The sequence below is a fragment of the Lacerta agilis genome, chromosome 14 (genome assembly GCF_009819535.1).
Source record: "Lacerta agilis isolate rLacAgi1 chromosome 14, rLacAgi1.pri, whole genome shotgun sequence".
In the NCBI taxonomy this organism is placed as follows: domain Eukaryota; kingdom Metazoa; phylum Chordata; class Lepidosauria; order Squamata; family Lacertidae; genus Lacerta; species Lacerta agilis.
Window position 1 is genome coordinate 35475553 of NC_046325.1, and position 23172 is coordinate 35498724.

Genomic DNA, 23172 nt, shown 5'->3' on the forward strand with positions numbered 1-23172 from the left:
TAATTTATTCTAAGTGATAGGCAAGGCCGGGGACAAGATTTACACCTGCAACTCACTGGGCATGTTTTAGCCAGCCCTCTTGTGTTTCAAGATCTTTGCCAGTACTGCTCCATGCACTTTCAAGTATTTCTTTGAAGCTGTGTTGGTAAGGCCCAGAATCCTGTTTTTGTCATATGAAAGCAGAAATTCCTAGGAAACCCTAGTGTACACATAACCCAGCTAGCACTGGCAGCTCAGAAGTTGGAGTCGTGGCTTGGCAGTAAGGCCTAGAGGTGGCGACTGAAAGCTGTAGTGATGAGTAGATTACACTGGACGAGCAGAATCAAAGGCTTCTGGTGCCCTTACTACCACCTCCCCTGAATACAAAATATATCTACGAAGAGAATGGTTAGGCTGAGATGGAGGCATTAAGAAATACCTTTTATGATACTTCAGCAGGGGCCTACCTTTTTTGCAGGGTCTTAATATCATTTGTTTAGGGAAGTGGACATTTTCATGGCTCATCGTCCTTCACGTACTACATCTCTACTGCAGCATAATTTAATAGGAGGGCAGGCTTCTACAAGCAGAATTTGGCAAGGAGGCAAGCTGCATACAGCTGCTAGCCTAAACTGGTACTGGAGTAGAGAATTGCATACGGATGCCTGGAACAGTAGCAGAGTGTGTGGGAGAAGTGTAGGCTATGAGCATGGGCTGTGGAACTGCTTAAAAGCCCCATCTGCTGGTCTGTATCTGAGCTGTTTACCATGCTATTTTTCTCTTGTGTGGGAAGCCTGTTGGAGAAAAATCAAGTGCTTTGCTAGAGAACATTTTTATCCCATATGAAAATCCCACAGGCAGACTAATATATAAAAAATTGTATCTCATGAGAGCAGATCTGTAGGGGGACTATGCAGGGAGGGGCTGTTTGGCACTTCCATGGCCCCTGCCTGATCTACTCACCCAGCTACCAAGAGAGAGTTTGCTTTGCCTTGGTTTGTCCTGTTAGATACCTGCCTGCAGCTTAAAGTGTTTGCTGATTGCAGTGATACTTCTTGAATGTTGACGGACTGCCCATCAGCTGAGGCATGGGGGTGGTCCAGAGCCTGCCTTACTGTAGCAGCAGACTTTACATGTCTGGCAGAGTTGACTGGTGGGGTTGCTGCCTTTGGGGAGGTAAAGGGGCACGCACCCATCAGTCAGGAGAGGGAATTGTAGGTCAAGCATTGCAGGAGACAGGCCCATGACCTGGTGATAGCCTGGAGAAAGGGAATTTTTGTTTAGTTCCCCTAGAGTGAGGTGAAGAGGAGTGTGGCATGCACTTTCTACTTGGCCTTTTTATTATCTGTGGCCTAATCTAGCTGTGTAGGTGACACTTAATGATGGCACTAGGTTGTATCTGGGTCGGCAGGTAGCAGGGAGTTGAGTAGATGCCCCAGTTTCAGTGGTGGTGGGCCAGGGAAGGTATAGTTGGAGTGGAAGGGCTGACCACCATCTGGGACAGAGATGGTCCCCTGTTGCAGCCTTCCTCCTCCTTCAGAAGTTACTGGCTCCCCTGGTTTGGTGGTGTTATAAATGAATGCCACAACAGTCCACAATAGGACCATGCTCATCCATGACTTAATTGCGGATGAAGGGGGTGCACTTGGTGCCACTGATCTGACTCAGCTGTGCCCATCTGGATACTCAATACACCAGTCTAGACTGGGTCAAGAGTGAGAGAGAGAGAGAGTGTGTGTGTGTGTGTGTGTGTGTGTGTGTTAGCTATCATAGAAGCACCATCTCCTTTACCAGAATACCTCTTGATGTTGGGGTGGTCTTAGAGGTCTGCGTCTGGTGGTGGGCTTGAAAGACAAATTGGGGGTGCTGCTGGTCTACTGACCACCCTGTTGCCCAGTGGCATCCCTAACCAAGCTGGCAGAGGTGATCTCTGACATGGTGTTAAGAGGATCGTAGGACAACAGTCGAGGATGACTTCAGTATCTATGTGGGTGCTGCTGCTGGGCCAGTTTAGGACCTCGTGGTCACATGACAACCATGGGGCTGTCTCAAATTGACATTGGTCCAACATTCGAAGGTTTGGAAGGGCACACCCTTGATGGAGTCTTTACCCCCCAAAGGTTTGGACTAATAGTGGCAATTTCTCTGCAAGGATGTTGGATGCCTGTAGGAAACCCACAAGCAAGACTCAAGCACAAGTTTCTGGAAGCCACCTGCAGTGCCTGGGGAAACCCAGCCAGACGAGTGGGGTATAAGTATTATTTACAGCAACTGATAATTCAAGGATACTGCTTCTGGAGGCAGAGCATAGCCAACGTAAGTTTATTTAACACTTCCAAGTTGGCCATCACTGCCTCCTGCAGCAGAGTTCCATAGTTTAACTGCACTGTGCAGAGAAGTACTTTCTTTTGTCTGCCCATAATCTTTAAACATTCAGCTGTGTTAGGTGGTCATTGCAGAGGAAGAAAAACTCTTCTCTATACACCTCTCCAAACACTGCAACTTTCCCTCATAAGGGAACTCCTCCACCCCCCATCATTTTGGTTGCCCTTTTCTGAACCTTCTCCAGTTCTACAATATCGTGAGATGACTAGAACTGTACACTGTATTCCAAATGCCACACCACAGCTTTCTTTAATATCAGCAGTTTTATTTTTCAATTCCTGTCCTAATGATTCCTGATGTGGAATTAGCTTATTCACAGCTGCCACCCCAATGGATCAACATCTTCATCAAGCTATCCAAAGTCTTGTTCCTGGTCAGTCACCTCATGAATGTTCATGTGACATGAATTGTATTATGTCACATTGAATTGCATTTGCCATGTTACTGCCCATTCCCTCAGTTTGAAGAGGTCCTTTTAGCTCTCTTCACAATCTCTTCCACTCAGCCCTGTTTCTCTATAACATCTGCATCAGGAGGCCTTGGACTAGTCAGAACCTGGATGCACTGATGGATGAATTAGTGAAAATAAGTTGAACTTGAACCCTGACAAGATGGTGGCACTGTGGGTAAGTGGTTTTCTCACAGCCAAGCAGCAAATTTTGTTAAGTAAAAATGATCCAGGGAGCTAATTCTGGTAAACATGATTGCCTCCTCCATTTGATCTTCACATCTGTCTTGTGCAATAGATGGTGACAGCAGTTCAACCGGTGAGATCTGCATGATTCAGTGGGGGAAGAGAAATGGGTAGGCTCTTAGCCCACATCTTACTCCCTCCCAGTGCTCTTGCATTCTGAATTCTGCAATGCAGCCCACCTTGGATGTCATCTACCTTCCCATATATCCTATTAAAATCCAGCGTGTATTAAAAAATACTTGAGACCAGCTGGATAAATTAAAGGGGGAAAACGACACAATGCGAGTCACCTGCTGACAGGACCACCGCTTTCCACTTGGCTCTGGGTGCCAGCTTCTGGAAAGAGGCCTGAAACATTAACGAAGATATTTTCCTGTTCAACGCTTTCCAAACCTGTAATAAACATGTGCGTAAGGCACGGGACTTCTGCAAGTCGGTTGGGTTGCGTCCGTTTCTTGAAAGGAGCCTAGAAGTAGCCAGTTCAAAGCGCCGATTCACCTGCGATGCGCTTTAATAACGATGCTAACATCCGCGTAAGGCACTCTCGCGGGGTGGGGGTGGAGAAAAGGAAGTCGCTGCGCATCCTGAACGGGTGGGAGCACGCGTGGAAGGGGATGCAGCGGTGAGCGGATCTCCCTCGTCGCCTCGCCCTGCTGCTGTTGCAACGATCAAGGATCTCGCCTGGCCAGTCCACCATGGTGCCCCACCGGCTGCGGGTCGGACGCGGTACGTAGGCGAAGAGGGGGGGTATCCGTGGAGAGGCGCGCGCAGGATGATGGCTCCTCCTCGGGCTGCTTCGCTCCGGCGTTTGTGCGGCGCGGCCCGGGCGCAGCTCCTCGCCGCCGGGCCTTAGCGGTGCACGGGAGGGGGCCGGGCGCCCTCCGCACGTGCCGCGGCAGACACGCGCACCAGCAGCCCAGCGGGCAGGGCTGCGGCGTATCAGGTTGCAAAGCCCTCTTCCCTCCCCTCGCCGCTCTCCGCGCGTTGACGTGCGAGAGGCGGCGGTGGGGCTTCGCGAGCGAAGATGGCAGCGCTGGCCGAGCCTCTGGGGCTGGAGAGGGGTAAGCTGCGCCGGCGGTGGAGAAGGAGGGGAGACATGGACGCCGCCGCGTCTTGGAGACGGGAGGGCATCTCCTGCGCCTGGAGTGGGAGAGATCCGCGGGTGGCTGGAAGGGGGAGATTCCCGCGTATATGGAGGAGGAGGAGGATCGGGGCGGATGCATCCGCCAGCTCCGACGCACGAAAGCGAGCAAGAGCGATGCGCCCTCGCTGCGTCCCAGGGGGGTGGCGCGGAGAGAAGAGCATCGCCGGGGCGCGCGGGGGAAGGCGAGATCCCGCAGAAAGATGGAGGTGGCGGGTGGGTCCTTCCTCTCTCTCTCCCTCCCTCCCTCTCTTGCTCGGCATGGCTGCTGAGGAGGAGATTGGAGCTACTGCCTCACAGCTCGCCCGGATCTTCGCTTTCCCGCTCTCTCCTTTACGCGCGGCGAGAGCGCAAGGGAAGCGCGAGGCGATGTTCGCCGGGGCGGCTGAGGCGCGTCGCCCGAGGCGGCCTGGGGCTTCCTCCCGCTCCGCTGACAACCCTGGCGTCTCTTTTCCCTCTCCTCAGATGTGGCGCGGGCGGTTGAATTGCTGGAGCGGCTGCAGCGCAGCGGGGAGGTGCCCCCTCAGAAACTCCAAGCCCTTCAGAGGGTGTTGCAGAGCAAATTCTGCTCGGCCATCAGGGAGGTGAGTGAGCGACTCTTCCTGGGTCCTTCCTTGGCACACGCTTCTCTTTATCTTCATTTATAGTTCCGTCTCTCCCCGCCTCCTCTCCTTTCCCGCGCTCCTTGCCTGGGCTTCTTCCTCTATACCAGCTCGTCACCCACTTCCCCCACCTGTCACTGCGAGTTGCACCTGTATCGCATGCATCTGGCCTCTTGTCACTCCCCTGTCACCCCGACTTTTTTCCTATCAGGCAGTGGCAGACTTGGGGCTTTCAATTTCAGCACAACGCCAAAATTTGGTGCATCTAGCCTTTTGCCTTCCGCTCTGCATCGTGCTCATGCCTGGATAAACTCAGTTGGTTAGAGCACTGTGATTATAATGCCCAGATGAGACAGCTGCATTTCAGGGGGTTGGACTAGATGGTCCTCAGGGTCCCTTCCAACTCCATGATTTTTATGATTTCTTGCAGCACCCTCTCAGCTCGGCACCCAGGGCAGGCAAACCAGTTACACTCCCTAACTCTACCTCTGAACCAAGGCAGCCCTTACTGTTAGGTGCTCGTCTCAGAGAGCTGATTTGAGGTTTCCTAAAAAGAGTTTCAAATCATTAGTTACTCAGCTTTATTATTGTTTGTGCTTCTAACGTTAGGCAAAGGGGAGAGGTGCTTGTGGGATTTTCCTGCCTCAGGTGGCGAAATAACTTGATGGGCTTTGTGCGCCTTTCATAGGAGGGGGGCTGACACCACTTGCTGCCTCACAAAGGAAAATGTCTGAAGTGGGCTCTGTCTGGAGTCTCCTTTAAGCACTCCTAATCCCTTCTCAAAGTCAATATTAGGAAGAAGGGAAGCAGCCTTATATATTTACTCAGACCGTAGGTCCCATCTAGACCATTATTGTTTACACTGGCAGGCAGCAGCTCGCCAGGGATTCAGACTGGGGTGTTTCTCATGTCTACTCGGAGGTACCGAGGATTGAATTGTAGAAACACAGCACCATGAAAGGAGATGTTCTACCTGCTCCCACCCCACCCCGTCTTGCTTCCATGCCCTCTTATGTCCTGTTCAGTCCATCCCATATTCCCATTCCACGGCAGATGCTTCTTTCAATTATCCTCCTTAGCACCTGTGTTCCAAGTGGTGTCAACTCCGGACTCGGCGGACAAATCTCCCTGACCACGACCCCTTTTATTGTCTCTTCTCTGGACAGGTGTATGAGCAGTTGTACGACACGCTGGATATCACGGGGAGTGCTGAAATTCGGGCGCACGCCACGGCTAAGGTATGAGAAGAAACCTGTTGCTTTGCTTCCAGATGTGTAGCTTCCCCACCATCTGCTACGCCTTTTGGGAAGTTGTTTGCCTGCCTGTTGTGATTCCTCTTAAAACATTTTAACCAAATTTTGCACGATCAAGGAATATGATTTTGGTCTATGTTTGGATCTAGCCAGGTGCCGTTTTGAACAGAGGTGGCTGCCTGAACCTTTCAAAGCTGCACTGATTTTAACCAGCGGCTTCAAAACGGCATTGGTTTCAACAGCAGGTTTCAAAACTGCACTATTTATTTATTTTTTAAATCATTCTGTTCCTTAGAATTCTTGTGCAACGCTTGGTCTGAAGTCACTAGTTCTCTTGACTTTTCCATAGAATTCGTGTTTCGTTCAACTTACTGAATTTGCTGTAATGGTGCTAGATAGCTTAAAAGCAATGTTCGAAATTAGCCAGGCGCGTTTTGCACCTGACTTTCCCGGGTGCCAGGATGGAGCCTGACGTCTCCACCATTTGGAGATGCCTGCCTGGTGAACTTTGGATCTTGGCTGTTTTCACACCCTAGCGGCACATCCTGTAGAATTCAATCCGTTATATTTTATCTGCACAATCAGAATGAATTTCAGGAACCAACCACAAAGTTGCATTGAAAAATACTGCTTCCGAGCTGTCTGGCCCCAAAATCAACTAAGCATTCCGTTTTGGAGATTGCAACACTGGTTTAAGGAGCCATTTGGTGCCTAGCTTATACAGTGGTACCTCTGGTTACGTACTTAATTCGTTCCGGAGGTCCGTTCTTAACCTGAAACTGTTCTTAACCTGAAGCACCACTTTAGCTAATGGGACCTCCCGCTGCCACTGCGCCTCCAGAGCATGATTTCTGTTCTCATCCTAAAGCAAAGTTCTTAACCTAAAGCGTTATTTCTGGGTTAGCAGAGTCTGGGTTAGCATATGTAACCTGAAGCGTATGTAACCTGAGGTGCCACTGTATATCTGAGTTTCTAACACTGCTTAAAGGACTGTGGGCCAGCCCTTTCATTAGACAGAGTGAGGCAGATGCCTCAGACAGATCATTTTCAATGTCACAAAAGGGCAGCAGCCTGATATTTAGTTTTGCTGGGCTTTTAAAAACTATTATTTACTATGCGATGGTTGTACACCCAGGGAGATGTATCAATGCGATTTTTGTGCATCAGGTGTCAAAATAACTTGACCGGACCTTGGCTGCAAGCAACTTGACGTGGGGCTGAGATGAGGGCAAGATGCCATCAAGCAGCACAAACAGCTTAGTCCAGCCCTGATTAAATAGCTTTAGAAGGGGATTAGACCAACTCAGGAAGCAAAGAGACTTTCAGTGGCTATTAGTCATAATGGCTATATGCACCCTTTGGGTCTGGAGGCAGTATACCTCTCAGGGTACCAGTTTGCTGGGAACAACAGCAGGAGATGGCTGTCTTGCCTTGCTTTTGGCTTTCCTGAGGCACCTGGATGCCCTGTGCTGGAAACAGGGTGGTCAACTGAATGGAGCTTCCTTAGAACTAATTAATATCTGTATTTCAAATGTGATGTGAAAATCGCTAGAAATGGGCTGTTTATAAAGTGCTTCTGCTTGATAGTGTTCTAAAGTGGCTTTTCCTATTGGCAAAGCAATAGGAAAGTAGGTTGTCCTTGTCCAAGATTGCAATCTAAAAGGCATGACACGAAAGGAAAGGAGGAGGAGGAGGAGGGAGGAAGTGATGGGGAATACAAGACTGTATGTGTGCCACAGTTTTGTAGGGGGTGGAGGGGGAAAACGGAACGTTACTGTAGTTTCAAAATCTAATTTCTGAGATTCCGAGATTCTCTGCTTACATTTCTTTCTTAAAAACCAAGTTTCTATAGCCCCAAATATATGCTTGAAAGTTTGGGGACTAATACGTTTTCCAGTTATTGGAAGTGAGGCTTCAGGGCCCTGTGCAGCGCCTACCCCAGTAACTTAAAAAAGAAAAGAATGAATAAGTCTTACAACATAAGTGATGACATGGCAGCTGAGCAATTCGCATAATTTATAAGGGGTTGTAAAATTCAGTTTATCTTGGCACTGAATTTATTTACTAATGCTTAGCATGGAGTATGCAGAACCCTGGGTAGAAATATGCACATAGGTTAATTTGAGTAATTTGACAGTGGCTGGGGGAACCCAGTTAGATAGGCAACATATGAATGATATTATTATTATTATTATTATTATTATTATTATTATTATTATTATTATTATTATGCCTGTTATGATCCCTTGAATGTCACAGCCGCGCCTTGGTAAATAACACGTCCCAGATTTGCATATTTTCTTGGAGCTGCTTCTTCCCATGCCATAGTCCCCTGGGGTGTCCCTGATTTAGGGCTCCATTTCTGGACTTTTCTGTTTTGGGAAAGTTAGGTCCTAACTTTCTTGCAAGTTTGCTGCTTAAGGTGCCAGGCTGGGTCACTTCATTGTAAGGAGATCTAATTGTGAAGCAAGTCTCCCAGCCTCCCTATCAAGCAGTTGGCCAGTTGAGTCTGCCAGGGTAGAGATCGGCTGACTACCTACTGCACGCAGACAGTTCCAGGTGCAGCCCTTGGCATCTCAGGTAGGTCTGAAACCCTGGAGAGCTCACTAAGTGCTGTAGATCGCATTGAGTTGGAAATGTACCAGCGATCCAACTCAGCTTGAAGGCTAAGTGCCCTACCCTGATATGTCCGGTTTATGTACAGGCAAAACCCTCTTGCGAAGAATTGTCTCACTGGAGCCTGCAATGTTAGAAATAAGCCAGGCGCATTTTGCGACTGGCGCGGGTCCAGTTGCGACCACATGGAGACCTCTGGATGCCAGGTTGGCAACGGACATCTCCATCTGGCTGGCCCCTCCAGCTTTCTTAAGCAGGTAAGCAGAAGAGTTTATTTATTGCATTTATAGGAGTACATGGTTCACCCCCCCCCCTCAGTTAATCCCTACAGCGACCCTGCGAGGTAGGTTAAGAGGTTGCAGCTGACTCACCAAGGTCGCCCAGTGATCTTCATGACTGAGTGGGGATTTGAACCCTGATCTCCCAGGTTCTAGTCTGACTCGCTAACCACTACGCCACACTGGCTGCCTGGAGTGCTTCTGCTACGGGGCAGCTATATAAATTAAGTAGGTAAATAAATATGGGGAAAGCAAAATGCCACTTAGAGAAGGATCTGAAAAAAATTCCTTGAAGCTTGAATTTGTTTTATTTTGGATTGTTCCATTTGATGTTTTAATGTGCTGTAAACCACTTTTGAGGGTTTTTTCTTTAAACTATAAAGCGGTATAGAAATAATAATAATAATAATAATAATAATAATAATAATAATAATGTCATTGGGGCAAAACAAAAGGCACCCAGACAGTCTGTTGTTGCAACCATAGCCTAGGTTTAAGGCGCCATTTGGCCATTAGCTTATATATCTGAGTTTCTAACACTGGGAGTCTGCTTCCTCTTAATATGTTTCATGTCGCTCCTCTTTATTCCTGTCCAGCAGCAATCTATCTTAGAAACTGAGATATGAAAGCTAGGAGCTAAATGGCACCTTAAACGAAGGTTATGGGCCTATCCACAGAATGTCTATGCACACTTTTTTAATAACTAGAATACAAAGCTAAAAGTGAATGAACTCTAGCTAAAATCTTATATTCATTCTTCACATGGTGTCTACAGGTAGTCCTCCTCTGAAGACTGCAGAAGCCAAAGCCATGCCTGTCCACCCTAATATTCTTAAGAGGGTCTCTTCTCCAGTCTTCAGAGAGTGTCTGGAAGTGGGGAGGCAGAAAAAGCTCCTCCTTTTCTTCCACTCGGCAGTTTCAGTCTGAAATCTTAGACGCAGTACTGCGCCCAGACCTCAGAAACCGCTTGCGTTAATGAAATTCCTTGTTGCAAAACGCGCCTGGAACAATGGGCGCTTCGAATGTAGGCAGCAATATATATGTGCTGTTGAACACAGGGACAAATGAAAGATGACGAGGGATGAGTCGAAACGAAAACTCGAGGGAATTGGGGCACGAGGGGAAGGGTGTCGCCGCAGAAGTCTCGGAAAAAGTCCCAAATACTGGTGCAGAATCTTCTCTGTTTCCTCCCCATATCTAGGCGACGGTGGCTGCTTTCGCAGCGAGTGAAGGCCATGCGCATCCACGGGTGGTGGAACTGCCCAAGACAGACGAAGGCCTGGGCTTCAACATCATGGGGGGCAAGGAGCAGAACTCTCCCATCTACATCTCCCGGATCATCCCAGGGGGCGTGGCTGACCGCCACGGTGGCCTCAAGCGAGGAGATCAGTTGCTGTCGGTCAATGGCGTGGTGTGTATATTGGGGGGCAGGCAATGCGAGAGGCTTCTTTTTGGGTATGTGGGAGCGGGGTAAGAGTTTGCAGGAAGCAGAAACAGTTGGGGTGGGTGGAGATCCAAAACAACTCTGGGCGTGCAGAGCGTGCTCAGTCAATTACGGAATGCTGATTGGCTGATTTTATTTGTGGTTCCACATGTGTTGTTGATTTTATATCAACATAATACATAAAATTACATGGTTTCCCAAAAAAAACCATGTGTGCTGTTATCTGGAGGTTTACTCCAGCTGATCAATAGTTATTATTATTAATTTTATTTATTAGATTTGTACACCCGTAGATCTCAGACATAAAATCGCAATAAAATGAAATAAAAAATTTGGTGGTACCTTGGTTTTCGAATGTCTCCGTTGACCAACATTTCGGTTTTCAAACGCCGTGAACCCAGAAGTAAATGCTTTGGTTTTTGAACACACCTCGGAAGTCGAACGGTATTCCGGAACGGATTACATTCGAAAACTGAGGTACCGCTGTAATAAAAAGAACAGAAACAAACCAAAAATCCCCTCTCCCCAACACATTTTAAAAGGGCATTGGATGTCAATCAGCCAAAGGCCTGGTTAAAGAGGAACCTTTTTGCCTGGTGCCTGAAGGTGTATAATGAAGGCGCCAGGCGAACCTCCCTGGGGAGAGCGTTCCACAGACAGGGAGCCATTGCAGAGAAGGCCCCGTTCTCATGTTGCCACCCTCCGGACCTGTCATGGAGGAGGCACGCCAAGAAGGGCCTCAAGAGAATGAGCTCAGGGTCTGGATATGTTCTTATGGAGACAGGTGGTCCTTGGGGTGTTGCGGTCCTGCGCCGTTTAAGGAGAGGGAAAACGGGGCTGGCTTCACACTGCTAGTCCCGCTTGCATAAATACGTAATTCGAGGCAGGGACGGCTGCTTCTCGCGGACCTCAGCAGTGACGATGGGAGGCGAAAGACTTGAATCAGGAAATGCACTTATTGCTCTTGTGGCGTTGCTTTTCTTCCTTGTTTCCTGCAGAGCGTGGAGGGCGAGCAACACGAACGGGCGGTGGAGCTCCTGAAAGCAGCGCAGGGTACCGTGAAGCTGGTTGTGCGCTACACGCCCAAAGTACTCGAAGAAATGGAGGCGCGCTTTGAGAAGATGCGGACGGCGCGGCGCCGGCAGCAGCATAACAGCTACTCGTAAGAGTGGGCCGTGAAATGGGGCTTTGCAAGGGGATTGTTTGGGTGGCCAGGTGCAGAAGAGGGCGGGGCTGCCGCACCTGGAAGGTGAGATGGCAGCAGGTGTAGCAGGTGGCTGACAGTATCAGCTGATTCACCCAAGTCCAGCCATTAGGTTTGGGGGAGAAGTTGGGGTTTCTTTTTGGAAGCTGATTCGTCCCCAATGCCGGCATCAAATCTGAAATTCCAATGTTGAAATCTTCCTGGTATCTGATCACCATTGTGCAAATCTGGAACTGGGGAAGAAATGCATGCTTTCCCTCTGGATTCCATTAATCTGTGTGTCCCTATAGAGAGAGGGAGAGAGATCAATATTTGAAACTCCCCAGCAAGCGTCTTGCAGTTGACACAGTTGGGTGGTGGCAAGGGGAAATGGCAGGCACGGAAGAGAGGAGAAATCAGAGTGCAGAACCCTCGATATTAATTTATTTAGGGCCATTTATGTTAAATGTGGGTGGCGCTGTGGGTTAAACCACAGAGCCATGGGCTTGCCGATCAGAAGGTCGGCGGTTCAAATCTCCGCAACAGGGTGAGCTCCCGTTGCTCTGTCCCTGCTCCTGCCAATCTAGCAGTTCGAAAGCACAAAGTGCAAGTAGATAAATAGGTACCACTTCGGCGGGAAGGTAAACGGCGTTTCCGTGCGCTGCTCTGGTTCTCCAGAAGCGGCTTAGTCATGCTGGCCACACGAGCCGGAAGTTGTCTGCGGACAAACACCGGCTCCCTCGGCCTATAGAGCGAGATGAGTGCCGCAACCCCAGAGTCGTCCGCGACTGGACCTAACGGTCAGGGGTCCCTTTACCTTTACCTATGTTAAATATATCTAATGGCAACTTTAAAAAGCAAACAAACCCAAATTACCAAAACAATACAATAAAACGATCAATGCAAAAAACGATCATCAGCAAAAAGTACAGAAATGCAATAAAGCACGATAATAATGATGATAATAATAACAACAATAATAATAATAACAACAATATTAATATTAATAATTTATACCCAACCACTCTGGGTGGCTCCCAACAGAATATTAAAAACATGATAAAACATCAAAATTAAAAACTTCCCTAAACAGAGCTGCCTTCAGATGTCTTCTAAAAGTCAGATAGTTGTTTATTTCCTTGACATCTGGAGGGAGGGTGTTCCACAGGGTGGGCACCACCACCGAGAAGGCCCTCTGCCTGGTTCCCTGCAACCTCACTTCTCGCAGGGAGGGAACTGCCAGAAGGCCCTCAGAGCTGGACCTCAGTGTCCGGGCTGAACGATGGGGGTGGAGACGCTTCTTCAGGTATACTAGGTCATTTATGGCTTTAAGGGTCAGCACCAACACTTTGAATTGTGCTCGGAAATGTACTGGGAGCCAATGTAGGTCTTTCAGGACCTGTGTTATATGGTCTTGACGGCCACTCCTATATAGAATCACAGAGCTGAAAATGGGAAGACGGATCTCTGGTGGGAGGGCGTTCCACAGGGCGGGCACCACCACCGAGAAGCCCTCTGCCTGGTTCCCTGTAACCTTGCTTTTCGATAACATGCAGAAGATGATTGGCTTTAATGATCGGACAGAGGCGAGGAGGAGGTGTCTTCAGAAATTGACTGAAGCTGGTAACCCACAGTAACGCTAAGAGGCAGCATCGTAACTATGCAATGTTAACCAGGAACCCAAAAACCCTTTTAATAGTTATATATGATTTTCAAGCTTACAAGAAACGTTTGTGGTACAAGGAGCAGAGGAAATGAACAATACAAACTCCTTAGCTCCCCCTCCTCATTATTCCGCCTTTGTTCAGAAACCAATCAATCTGGTTTTCTTGTCACCTGCCTCTCCCTTTCCATCATCACATCCTAGCTTGCTCTTATCTCTTATCTCTGAAGTGTGCATGCACACGAAAGCTCATACCAAGAACAAACTTAGTTGGTCTCTAAGGTGCTATGGGAAAGAATTTTTTATTTTATTTTGTCTTATCACTTAGTTAATTACACATGAAAAAAATTTAGTCCTTTCTCAGAGTTTTAAGAAAAACTTCTTTTGTGGCTGCCTGCCTCCCTGCTTGCTCTCACGGTTGGTATTTCCTGTCTCTCTTTCTTTCTTCAGATCCCTGGAGTCCCGAGGATAATTCGCATCATTATCTATCTGGTTTGTTTGGGCTGGCCTGCGATTTCCCCCCACCCCCACCCCACCGCACCCTCCCTGATGGTTTTATCTGTATAGCAGGAGACATATTTATCTGCCTTCCTCCTCTTTGCCAGGAGGTGGGCTCCTATGTACAGTATTTATTCTCCACAATCCTCTTATTTAAAGGTGTTCCCTGTGAGTGACTGTGTATCTGTGCGAGTCCCTACCCTTTGTGAAACTGAAGAAGGGCACCACAAACCTCCCAAGAGCCTGTTCTTTGCTGCCTGTGATGTACAGGGCTATCAAAAAGCAGAGGAAAATGGAAAGCTCCCACACAAAACGCCTCTAGAGATGGTTTCGTTTCCATTGCTGGGTGAGGGTTCTCCTCTCTATCCAGCCTCCCACCCTAGACGTAGAAATGCCAACACTGACGAGAAGGCGTGGTGTAGCCTTGGCTTTGGGCCTGGGTTCAAATCTAACTGTCTGACCATATCACCTGTCCCTCTCTTTCTCTCAGCCTAACCTACCTCACAGGGTTGTTGTGAGGATAGAGCAGTGAAAACCTGTGTTTGGTGCCCTTGAGTTCCTTGGGATATCATGCCAATTAATACTGGTAAGAGCCTTGGACAGGGAGAGAATTGTCCCAGGACTCTAGGGCTACAACTTTACCAAGCCAAACCATTTTTTTTCCCCTATAGCAACCCGTAGTATAATGTACAAGGTTGGATATGGATGTGGGAAATCACAATAATTTCAGCTGCAAAGCTCACTGGTGATCTTTGGGTAAACTTGTGTACACTCAGCCTCAGTTCTCCATCTGTAAAATAGGGGGCTGGAACGGCCTCCCTCACAAAGTTGCTGTGAGTATTAACGAGATAAAAAACAGCAAAACGCTATGGAGTTTTATGAATAATACAGTGCGTATGTAAATAATGTCTGTCCAGGTTATACTAAGTAAGAAAAGATAATCCCCCCTTACCCCACAACAATCACAACAGACCTCTATTTTAGATTTCTCTTGACAGGGCCGCTAAATGACTATCTACTATCCACAGACAGCTTTCTGGGACATGTGGCCAGCATGACTAAACCACTTTTGGCGCAACGGGACACCGTGAGGGAAACCAGAGCGCACGGAAACGCTGTTTACCTTCCCGTCGCAGCAGTACCTATTTATCTACCTGCACTGGCGTGCTTTTCAGTTAGTTCCAGGGGCAACAGCTCCATTAGAGTGTTGGGAGAAAGGGGGGGAAAACAGAGTGAAATTAGCTGCGGTGCAGTTTGACCCTTTGACCAGCAGGTGGAGCACTTAATGAATCTCTGGTCAGGATTTGTGAAAAGGTTTAGGTGAATTTGGGGGGGGGGAAGGTTGTGGCTTGAATAACTGCATAATAACGATCTGAGAATGCTGATATCAAATACCATGGCTCCCAGCTCCACCAGAATGCGAAAGCCTGTAGTTTTCATCTGATCCATGCTGACTTGAAGTCACCTTATTGCTTCAGTCTGAGTTAGTTGGCATGGGTCAGAGAAACCCCCTGCTACTTGCAGTGACATTCAGAAAGCCAAGGCAAAGGGTTACCGTATTTTTCCATGTATAAGACCACCCCAATTTTTTGAGCCCCAAATTAAGAAATAATTCATTGCAACATTCTGTGTATAAAACGACCCCCCATTTTAAACTTAAAAAATCGGGGGGGGGGGTGTTGTAAGAATTCTAAGGTATTTTATTTATATATATTGTTATTAATGTACCAAAACAAATAAGGCCACATGTCTGAAAAAACAGCACAGGAAGACAGGCCTCACTCCATTCTGACTCCCAACTGACCAAGTATTTCTTTGTCTCAGGAACAAAAGGGGGGTTGCCCCTCCAGCTACTCAGCAGCCCTCTGCCTGAGTGATACAGGGGGGATATAGTCTTAAACACGGAAAAATACAGTATGTGCAAAAAGGTCGCCCAGGCTGGGAGTTGGCACAGGATTGCGTGAAATCTGCTGCTTTCGTGTGTCGATAGGGTGCAATTTAGGAAGAAGACCCATAGCTCAGTGGGTACAGCTCATGCTTTGCCTGCGGTAGGTAATAATAATGACAATAATTTTATTATTTGTACCCCCGCCCATCTGACTGGTTTGCCCCAGCCACCCTGGGCAACTCTCCCAGGATAGGTTAAGGCCCTGCAGGGTGATACCTGAGACACAGGAAGAGCCATTGCCGGTCAGAATAGACAACACTGTTATGCTAGACCAGGGATGGGGGAAAACCCTCCATTTGTTGCTGAACCACAACTCCCATCAGCCCTTGCCAGCAGGGCCACTGCAGGGGTGGATGGTTGGAGTTGTAGTTCAGGAACATCCAGAGATTTTTCCACATGCCCGATATAGAGGGTCGCAGGTTCTCTACCCAGGCCTAGGTGGACAAAATTGTCTCTGACCTCGTGTGAGGCAGATTCTTAACAGAAAACGAAGCATGCGTTAGCGAAAGATACACGTTGATAGGCTCTGCGTGCAAAAAGAAATAAATTTCCCAGGTTGGGAACAGATGGACGAAAAGCCTCTGCCCCTGCAACTTCCTAATTTACAGTGAAATAGATAGCTGAGCAGGCTGTCTTTCATTTAATCCCAAGAGCACACCTGTATGCTAAAATGCAAATCTTAAGAGTTGTCCAGCGCTGCGTTCAGTCCAAGCTGGTTGTATTTACGACGGCAAAATGTGCCAAATTGCAAAAATTTAAAAATATTTTCCTGGATGCTGGGATTCGATAAAATAATCCAAAAGGAGTGTCAAATCTCCTTGTAAATGCCTAGATTTATTTGAATACGGTGTTGCTTTTTCGGGTCGGTGCTCTGCATACAGTACTTCCCCTGAGCTCAAATGAAAGATTGAGTTTGCATTGTTTTATCCGAAAACATGCCTCCTTTCAAGTTGTACTTCTTCGCAGAACAGGGACCCACCCCGTGTGTGCGCAGAATATGGGCTCAGGGCCAACCCACAGACTTGACGTGCTGGTTTTTTAAAATGCAGGTTGCATCAGCTTTGAGGGGTGGGGGCAAAGGGTGATGATAATTAACGGGGTTAGTGCAGGCATGGAGAGTGAATTCCTCCCATGTCACAGTCCTGAGGAAAATCTTCTGTAACTGGGGCTGTAAATCAGCAATTTATGCCGGAGTTATGATCCGGCGATCGCGTCTAAAAGCCAAAGTTGCATATAGTCCAGGGGTCCCTAAACTAAGGCCTGGGGGCCAGATGCGGCCCAATTGCCTTCTAAATCCGGCCCACGGACAGTCCGGGAATCAGCATGTTTTTACATGCGTAGAATGTGTCCTTTTATTTAAAATGCATCTCCGGGTTATTTGTGGGGCCTGCCTGGTGTTTTTACATGAGTAGAATGTGTGCTTTTATTTAAAATGCATCTCTGGGTTATTTGTGGGGCATAGGAATTAGTTCAAAAAAAAATTTCAAAATATAGTCCGGCCCCCCACAAGGTCTGAGGGACAGTGGACCGGCCCCCTGCTGAAAGTTTGCTGACCCCTGCTTTAGCACCTTAAAAAGCAAATAATACAACTTTTCAGGTCCTGGCTATTTATGCTCACAGTCTCTGTTGGGGGTTCCTTGGGTGCATGTTTTTGCTCAGTCTGTCCAATGGTTTTGGGTTTGTTGAAAACTCTGTATTCCCACCTCTGATCAGCAGATTCCTGTGTCATGTTTCAGGGCACTCCCAGGCTTTCGTTTTTTTAAAAGCAATTTTCCATGCACCACAGAGGCTGGATGAGTGAGAACGCAAGCTCATAGGCTCCCTTGGACTTGCTGGCTCTTCAGATTGCTGAAACGGTCCAGGATGCCGTGCCATGGTCAAGAACGAGAGCGGCTAGCCCAGTGTTTCCCAAACTTAGGTCTCCAGCTGTTTTTGGACTACAACTCCCATCATCCCTAGCTAGCAAGACCAGTGGTCAGGGATGATGGGAACTGTAGTCCAAAAACATCTGGACACCCAAGATTGGGAAACACTGGGCTAGCCCTGTGGCTCCCCAGATGCTATTTGACTCGGCTCCCATCATCCTTAGCTGGCATAGTAAATGGGAGTTGTAGTCCAGCAAATATCAGGAGCTCTGCAGGTTTGCCACACTTGATTTGGAGCAGTGGTGGCCAAACCTGGCCCTCCAGCTGTTTTGGCACTACAATTCCCATCATCCCTGGCCACTGGTCCTGTTAGCTAGGGATGATGGGAGTTGTAGTCCAAAAACAGCTGGAGACCCAAGTTTGACCACCACTGATTTAGAGGGACCAAATAGCTTGCTTGTGGCATTATGGCCCCCCTAATAATACACTGTTGTTGGGGAGCACATGCAACACTTCGCCATTGCTCTGACTAGAGTGGGGTGCAAATATCTTTTTCCTGGCCCAGTCAAACCACCTACCCCACCCCGTCTTGCCCAAAGGCTCAGCCAAAAGTGGTGTGTTCCTCCTAATAGCTGATTAACCCTCTCTTAGGGAGATCTGTCTTCCTTTAGCAGAACCCCATACTTCAGTGGGCTTTTTTGCCAGCTACCTGGTCCCCATGGGTGTCACGTGATTATACCACTAGCAGGTCACTGGTTGATCATTGCTGTAAGGGAAGAGTGCTGGGGAACACTTGTGTAAGCTGTTCCAAAATAAGAGTGTGATTTAAGTGTAATACATCAATAAACTAGTAAAGCACACTGTTTGAGAAGCCTCACTTCATATTACAGTTGTTTTTGCATCTCTCCCCCCCCCAACTTTCTGCTCTTTAAAATAGGTGTTTGAACCTTAATTGGAGAATGAGTTTGCAAATGTACACACTAGGGTTGGGCGATACCTGGTTTTCAACATTGTGATGTATCACCTGCTAAACATGGCAATATAATGACATATCATGATGTCTGAAGTAAAGATGGAGCTATGTAGAGGCATTGGCTGGCTTCACGGTTTTCCCCAGATTGTGATTTTTGTGTAGCACACAAACGATTTGTGATATGTTGCAAGGTCAAAAATTATGAAACCGATATTTGGGCGCTATGTTCCCCATCCTTAGTACACCCCCAGTTTGGTTCTGTGTCAAAACACTCAAGGCATTTGTTACATCGCGGGCCTCTTGTCTCTCTGTCAATAATATATGGTGTTATGGTGCTTATCGTACACAACTATGCCCTTTGCCGTAGAAGAAATGTTGGAAGACTCGATTCCAAAGCAGGCTAGATGAAATATTGGCAAACTTGGTTTCCAAAGGCACTCTTCTGCCAAGTTTGTTGGTTCATTCACCATTCACAAAAAACCTAGTACAATTAAGTGACAATTAAGTAAGATATTAAAACTGCAATGCAAATATTAAAATACAGCATTCAGCCAGGGCAGATTGACATAACGAAACCTCTGGGACTAAATATCAGCAGAGGCCTGAGAATATGCCAAAACATCAATAGTGTCTGTTCCTATCTGAGCCTACAAAGAGGGGGCCAGCACCGAGAAGGCCCTCTGATTACTACCAAGTTTATCTCCAAAATGGCACAACCAAGAGAGCCTCCTCAGCTGATCTTAGTGAATAAGGAAGGTGATGCTGCAGGTAACCTGATCGCCAGTTGAAGGGCTTTGTAGATCAAAACCTTAAACTGGACCCAACAGCTTACTGGCAGCCAGCAGATGTCTGCAAGGTCAAGGTTCATAGAGCCAGTGGCTAGGGCTTTATGGCTGCCAGAGCACCCCCTACTGGGTCTCTGGTGTATTTACACCACCTTTAGTGCCTTGCTGGCACTGCATTCTGTTTGTGGCTGTTCAAGGAGTGTGTGTAAGGAACATTTTCATGGTAGGTGTGCCTCTTGGAGTAGGGATATTGCTTTATCCATCGTAGTTGCAAAATCTGTTTCACCAGCGGCTTTGTCCTGCCACATTACTGAGTTGATATATCTGGTTTGGGCAATGGGATATCGATTACATACATGATGGAAGCGCCCCAAGGTGGTGGTAGGATACTGGGAACGCTGTGAGTTTTTATCTAGGGGAAAGCAGTAAAATGTATTTGTATTTAAAAAAAAAAGCAGAAAAATGTATCCTGTCATTTGGCCTTCAAAAAGGTTCACAGGGCAAATTTTAACATCGGAACAATATAGAAAGCAAAACGCTAACATCAAACACACACAAAATGGTGCACTGTCTCACCTAACACAAGCAACAACTAGCGGCGTACGAAAATTGGGGAGCAATCTCAGAAGTCTGGGAGAAAGTATCTTTCCTAAAGAACTGAAGGCAACGGAGTTGAATGGACTCCCTTGGAAATAATTCCACAGGGAAGATTTCTGGCAGCTCTCAAACATGTCACCAGAAGAGGATGGTTATTTGCTTAAAATGTGCTGATTTTTGTGTTTAGATGCAAGCTTAGAAATAATTGCTATAATTGTAAATAGAAATACAGAACACCTCACTGTCACAGAGAAAGCTGTGACCTGCATGCATACTTAGTTTGGTATCTAGGAACTCAATGGGCAACTTCAAGGTTCCTGAGCTCTGTCTTCTTGCCTTCAAAGGGCACAACTCAGTGCACGCACGCACGCACGCACGCACACACACGCTTACTCCCTTGTCGCCATCTCCAAATTCAGATCTCATTCAAAAACAGGGAGGGATGAGACATGCTCCTTTGTTAGATCCCATTCATGAGGCAGCAACTGACCATCCTGGTCTGTTCATCAACAACCCATTTAGCAAAGGAATGGTCAGTCAGCAACTGAAATTATATATTTCAAATTACTTAAAACAATGAAACCTTGGGTTTGCTGGATGATTTTGCTAAAAGTAAACCAATGATAAATATACTAAGCTCTTGCCGTCTTGAACACAAGTGAGCTGATCCCAAAGTGTTTTGCTTTCATCTTGCAAGCTCAGCTATTGGGGGAAGTTTCATTTCATCATTTAATTTAATCCCTATAACATTCAGTATGCTTCAGTGATCACTGTGAAATTGACCAAAACAAGGATGGCAAATCGGCCTTCAAATTCTCAGCAATATTCTTTCGAGGCTTGCTCTCAGATACGTTTAAGATTAAATGGTAAAAAGCAGCAGCATGTTTTATGCATGGCAAAGGCATAGATCCCTTTGCTTCGATTTTAAAAGGTTCTGATCTGTGCTGAAAATCTTGCTTAGTTATCAGTTGCTCCTTTATTACGTTCCTAAGTAAAGGAATTGGTGCCTTTGGTATGTGTAGAGACCCATTGGTTTATTTGTTAATAGTCACTCAGGGTTGTATACAATTAAGTTTTTGCTACATTAGCAGCACCAAAGTTGAACTCTCCAGAGCACTAGGCTGAGCAACATACATGTACCGGTATTTATAGGGATCCTGGAGACAAGATCCCCCTCTCTGCCTCACTGCCATGGTCCAAAGGAAAGCAGAGCAATACATTTGGCACCGACTCGGCTCAGGAGTTGCCGGAAGGAGGCATCTGAGGCGCCTTTCAACCATATTAAGGACTGCACTCCGGATAAGTTATAGACCCTTTTAAATGAATGACTTAAAAATACGTGGACTCCTGAGGAATAATCATATGTGACCTGAAACCAGGGTGTGGTTGAGCCGAGGCAAACTTATTCCTACCCAAAATTGCACCCCAAAGGTGCGATGGTTAGAAATTTTCTGTCAGTGAACCAAGAGGGTCCCCACTTCTGAGAAAATCCTGGCTTTTAGGATCATCTGGCAAATACCAGTTCTTCATTAAAGGTTCCCGTGTTCCGCTATCCTTCAGGATGCATGTATTTCTAAATGTGGAAATGGTTATGCCAATATACCTTTATTCTAATACAGGGGTGGCAAACCAGTGAACCTCCAGATGTTCTTGGGACTCCAGACTCTCATCGGCCCCCATCAGTAGTCGGGGACAATGAGAATTGATCCAACAATGCCTGGCCACTGGTTCCTCATCCCTTCTAATATATGTGATCATCAGTGGATATATCTGGCTATTTAATGTTTTGTGTTCACATTAAAAAAAGAACGGTGGTGTGTTTCTTTTCGTGTCCTCTTATATTTATCATGTTTGTTTGTTTCCCTAAAATTTCTAGGTACTGTATTTTATGAATTACAAATGACAGAGGTTTCCAGCATGGCCAGCTTCAGCTCTTTGAGGGTAATACCCTCAGCAGGGTGTGTGTGTCCCTTCCTATACCCTCCTTGCCTAGCAGCACTCCTCCATTAAATTTTTCCACAGAGTGAGGCTGTGTCAAGGGCCTTGTGGGGAAATTAAATGGCAGCTGCCTAACGCTAAGCACCATGGGAATTTTTTTTTTTAAAAAAAATGGGAGTCCATGACAGTTGTTGGAGGTGGACCCTGACAGGTTGCGATGGCCTCAGCAGCTTCCTGAGGATGCTGGATGTGATTCTCAGGGTTTGCGGCCTAAAAGTGAAGAAGACATGACACATTAGGAAGGAAAGTTATTTCTCTCTCTCTCTCTCTAACGCAGTTAGTGGCCGCTGGAATCACAAGAAGGACCATTCACCTGGGTATTTCAGGAACACAACTCCCATCGTCCCTGACCACATTCTTGCTGATGGGAGTTGTGATTCCCAACAGCATCTCCAGTTCCTCATGGCCCTCAGGAGACTCAGGTATACCCTGGCTCCAAACTGCGCTCTTCTGCCTCCATTTCGCTCGCCGCTCCCTATCGCCTCCAAGCAGGCCTTTGGGCGCAACACATTTCAGGTCTCAAATAGGTTTTTAATGGCAGGTGCCCAGCTGTTCCTCTGGCATGTTCCCCCGCCGCCATCATTCCCTGCTCCTGATGCAAGGTGCAAGGTCATGTAAATAATAATAATAAAAAAATACAGGTCTGTGCTTGTTTAATGGAGCGGGTGCCATTTCAGGAGAGGCAGGTGAGGGGAGCCACAGGCAAAAAACAACACCACATGTGCCCAAGCACCACACCTCTCAGTCTCATGCGCTAGGCCTCATTCCCTTCGTAGGCCAAAGGAGGGAGCGGGGGAAGTAATGGCTCTGTATTGCTGTGTGTTTGCCACCTACTGCTACAAATTGAGGTCTCGGTCTTGTTCCAGAAAGACAAGAAAAATGCTGCTCCCTGCCCAATGGGTATGTGATTCACCCCACTACGCTTCCAGAGTTGGTTTTACAGGTTGGGTTGCCCTCTGGAGACTCATCTACCAGAAAGGGTGGGGAGAAAGGACTCTGCAAGCGAGCAATGCCTATTTCTCTTGCAGGGCAAGAGAGAACCTAGCAGGAAGAGCAGGAACTTGGGATTTCTGGGTTCTTTGGGAAAGTTGCCGTTCAGCAGCAGCATTAAAATGAATCGGGAAGAGGGGGAGATAGTTCTCAGGCAAAACGCAAAAAAACACGCGTAGTTTCTTCTGCCGTTTGAATCCAGCTTTCTAATGTTAAGCCCAAGAGGTTTCAACAGCCACAAAAGCATAGAAGAGTTTGGATTTGATATCCTGCTTTATCA

General features: G+C 47.2%; 1 protein-coding gene across 2 annotated transcripts; it reads left to right on the forward strand.

Annotated features, from left to right (window-relative positions):
- The first annotated feature begins 3565 nt into the window (after nucleotides 1-3565).
- LIN7B (lin-7 homolog B, crumbs cell polarity complex component) lies at nucleotides 3566-13917 on the forward strand. Of its 2 annotated transcripts, none has more exons than XM_033170074.1 (6): nucleotides 3566-3784; nucleotides 4665-4783; nucleotides 5968-6039; nucleotides 10150-10359; nucleotides 11391-11554; nucleotides 13689-13917. In XM_033170074.1, the coding sequence occupies exons 1-6, from the start codon at nucleotides 3754-3756 to the stop codon at nucleotides 13708-13710; spliced, it is 618 nt and encodes a 205-aa protein (XP_033025965.1). In that variant the 5' UTR covers nucleotides 3566-3753; the 3' UTR covers nucleotides 13711-13917. The 2 variants fall into 2 exon arrangements, with proteins under 2 accessions (XP_033025965.1, XP_033025964.1); XM_033170073.1 differs by lacking the exon at nucleotides 3566-3784 and adding an exon at nucleotides 3860-4119.
- Nucleotides 13918-23172: the final 9255 nt, after the last annotated feature.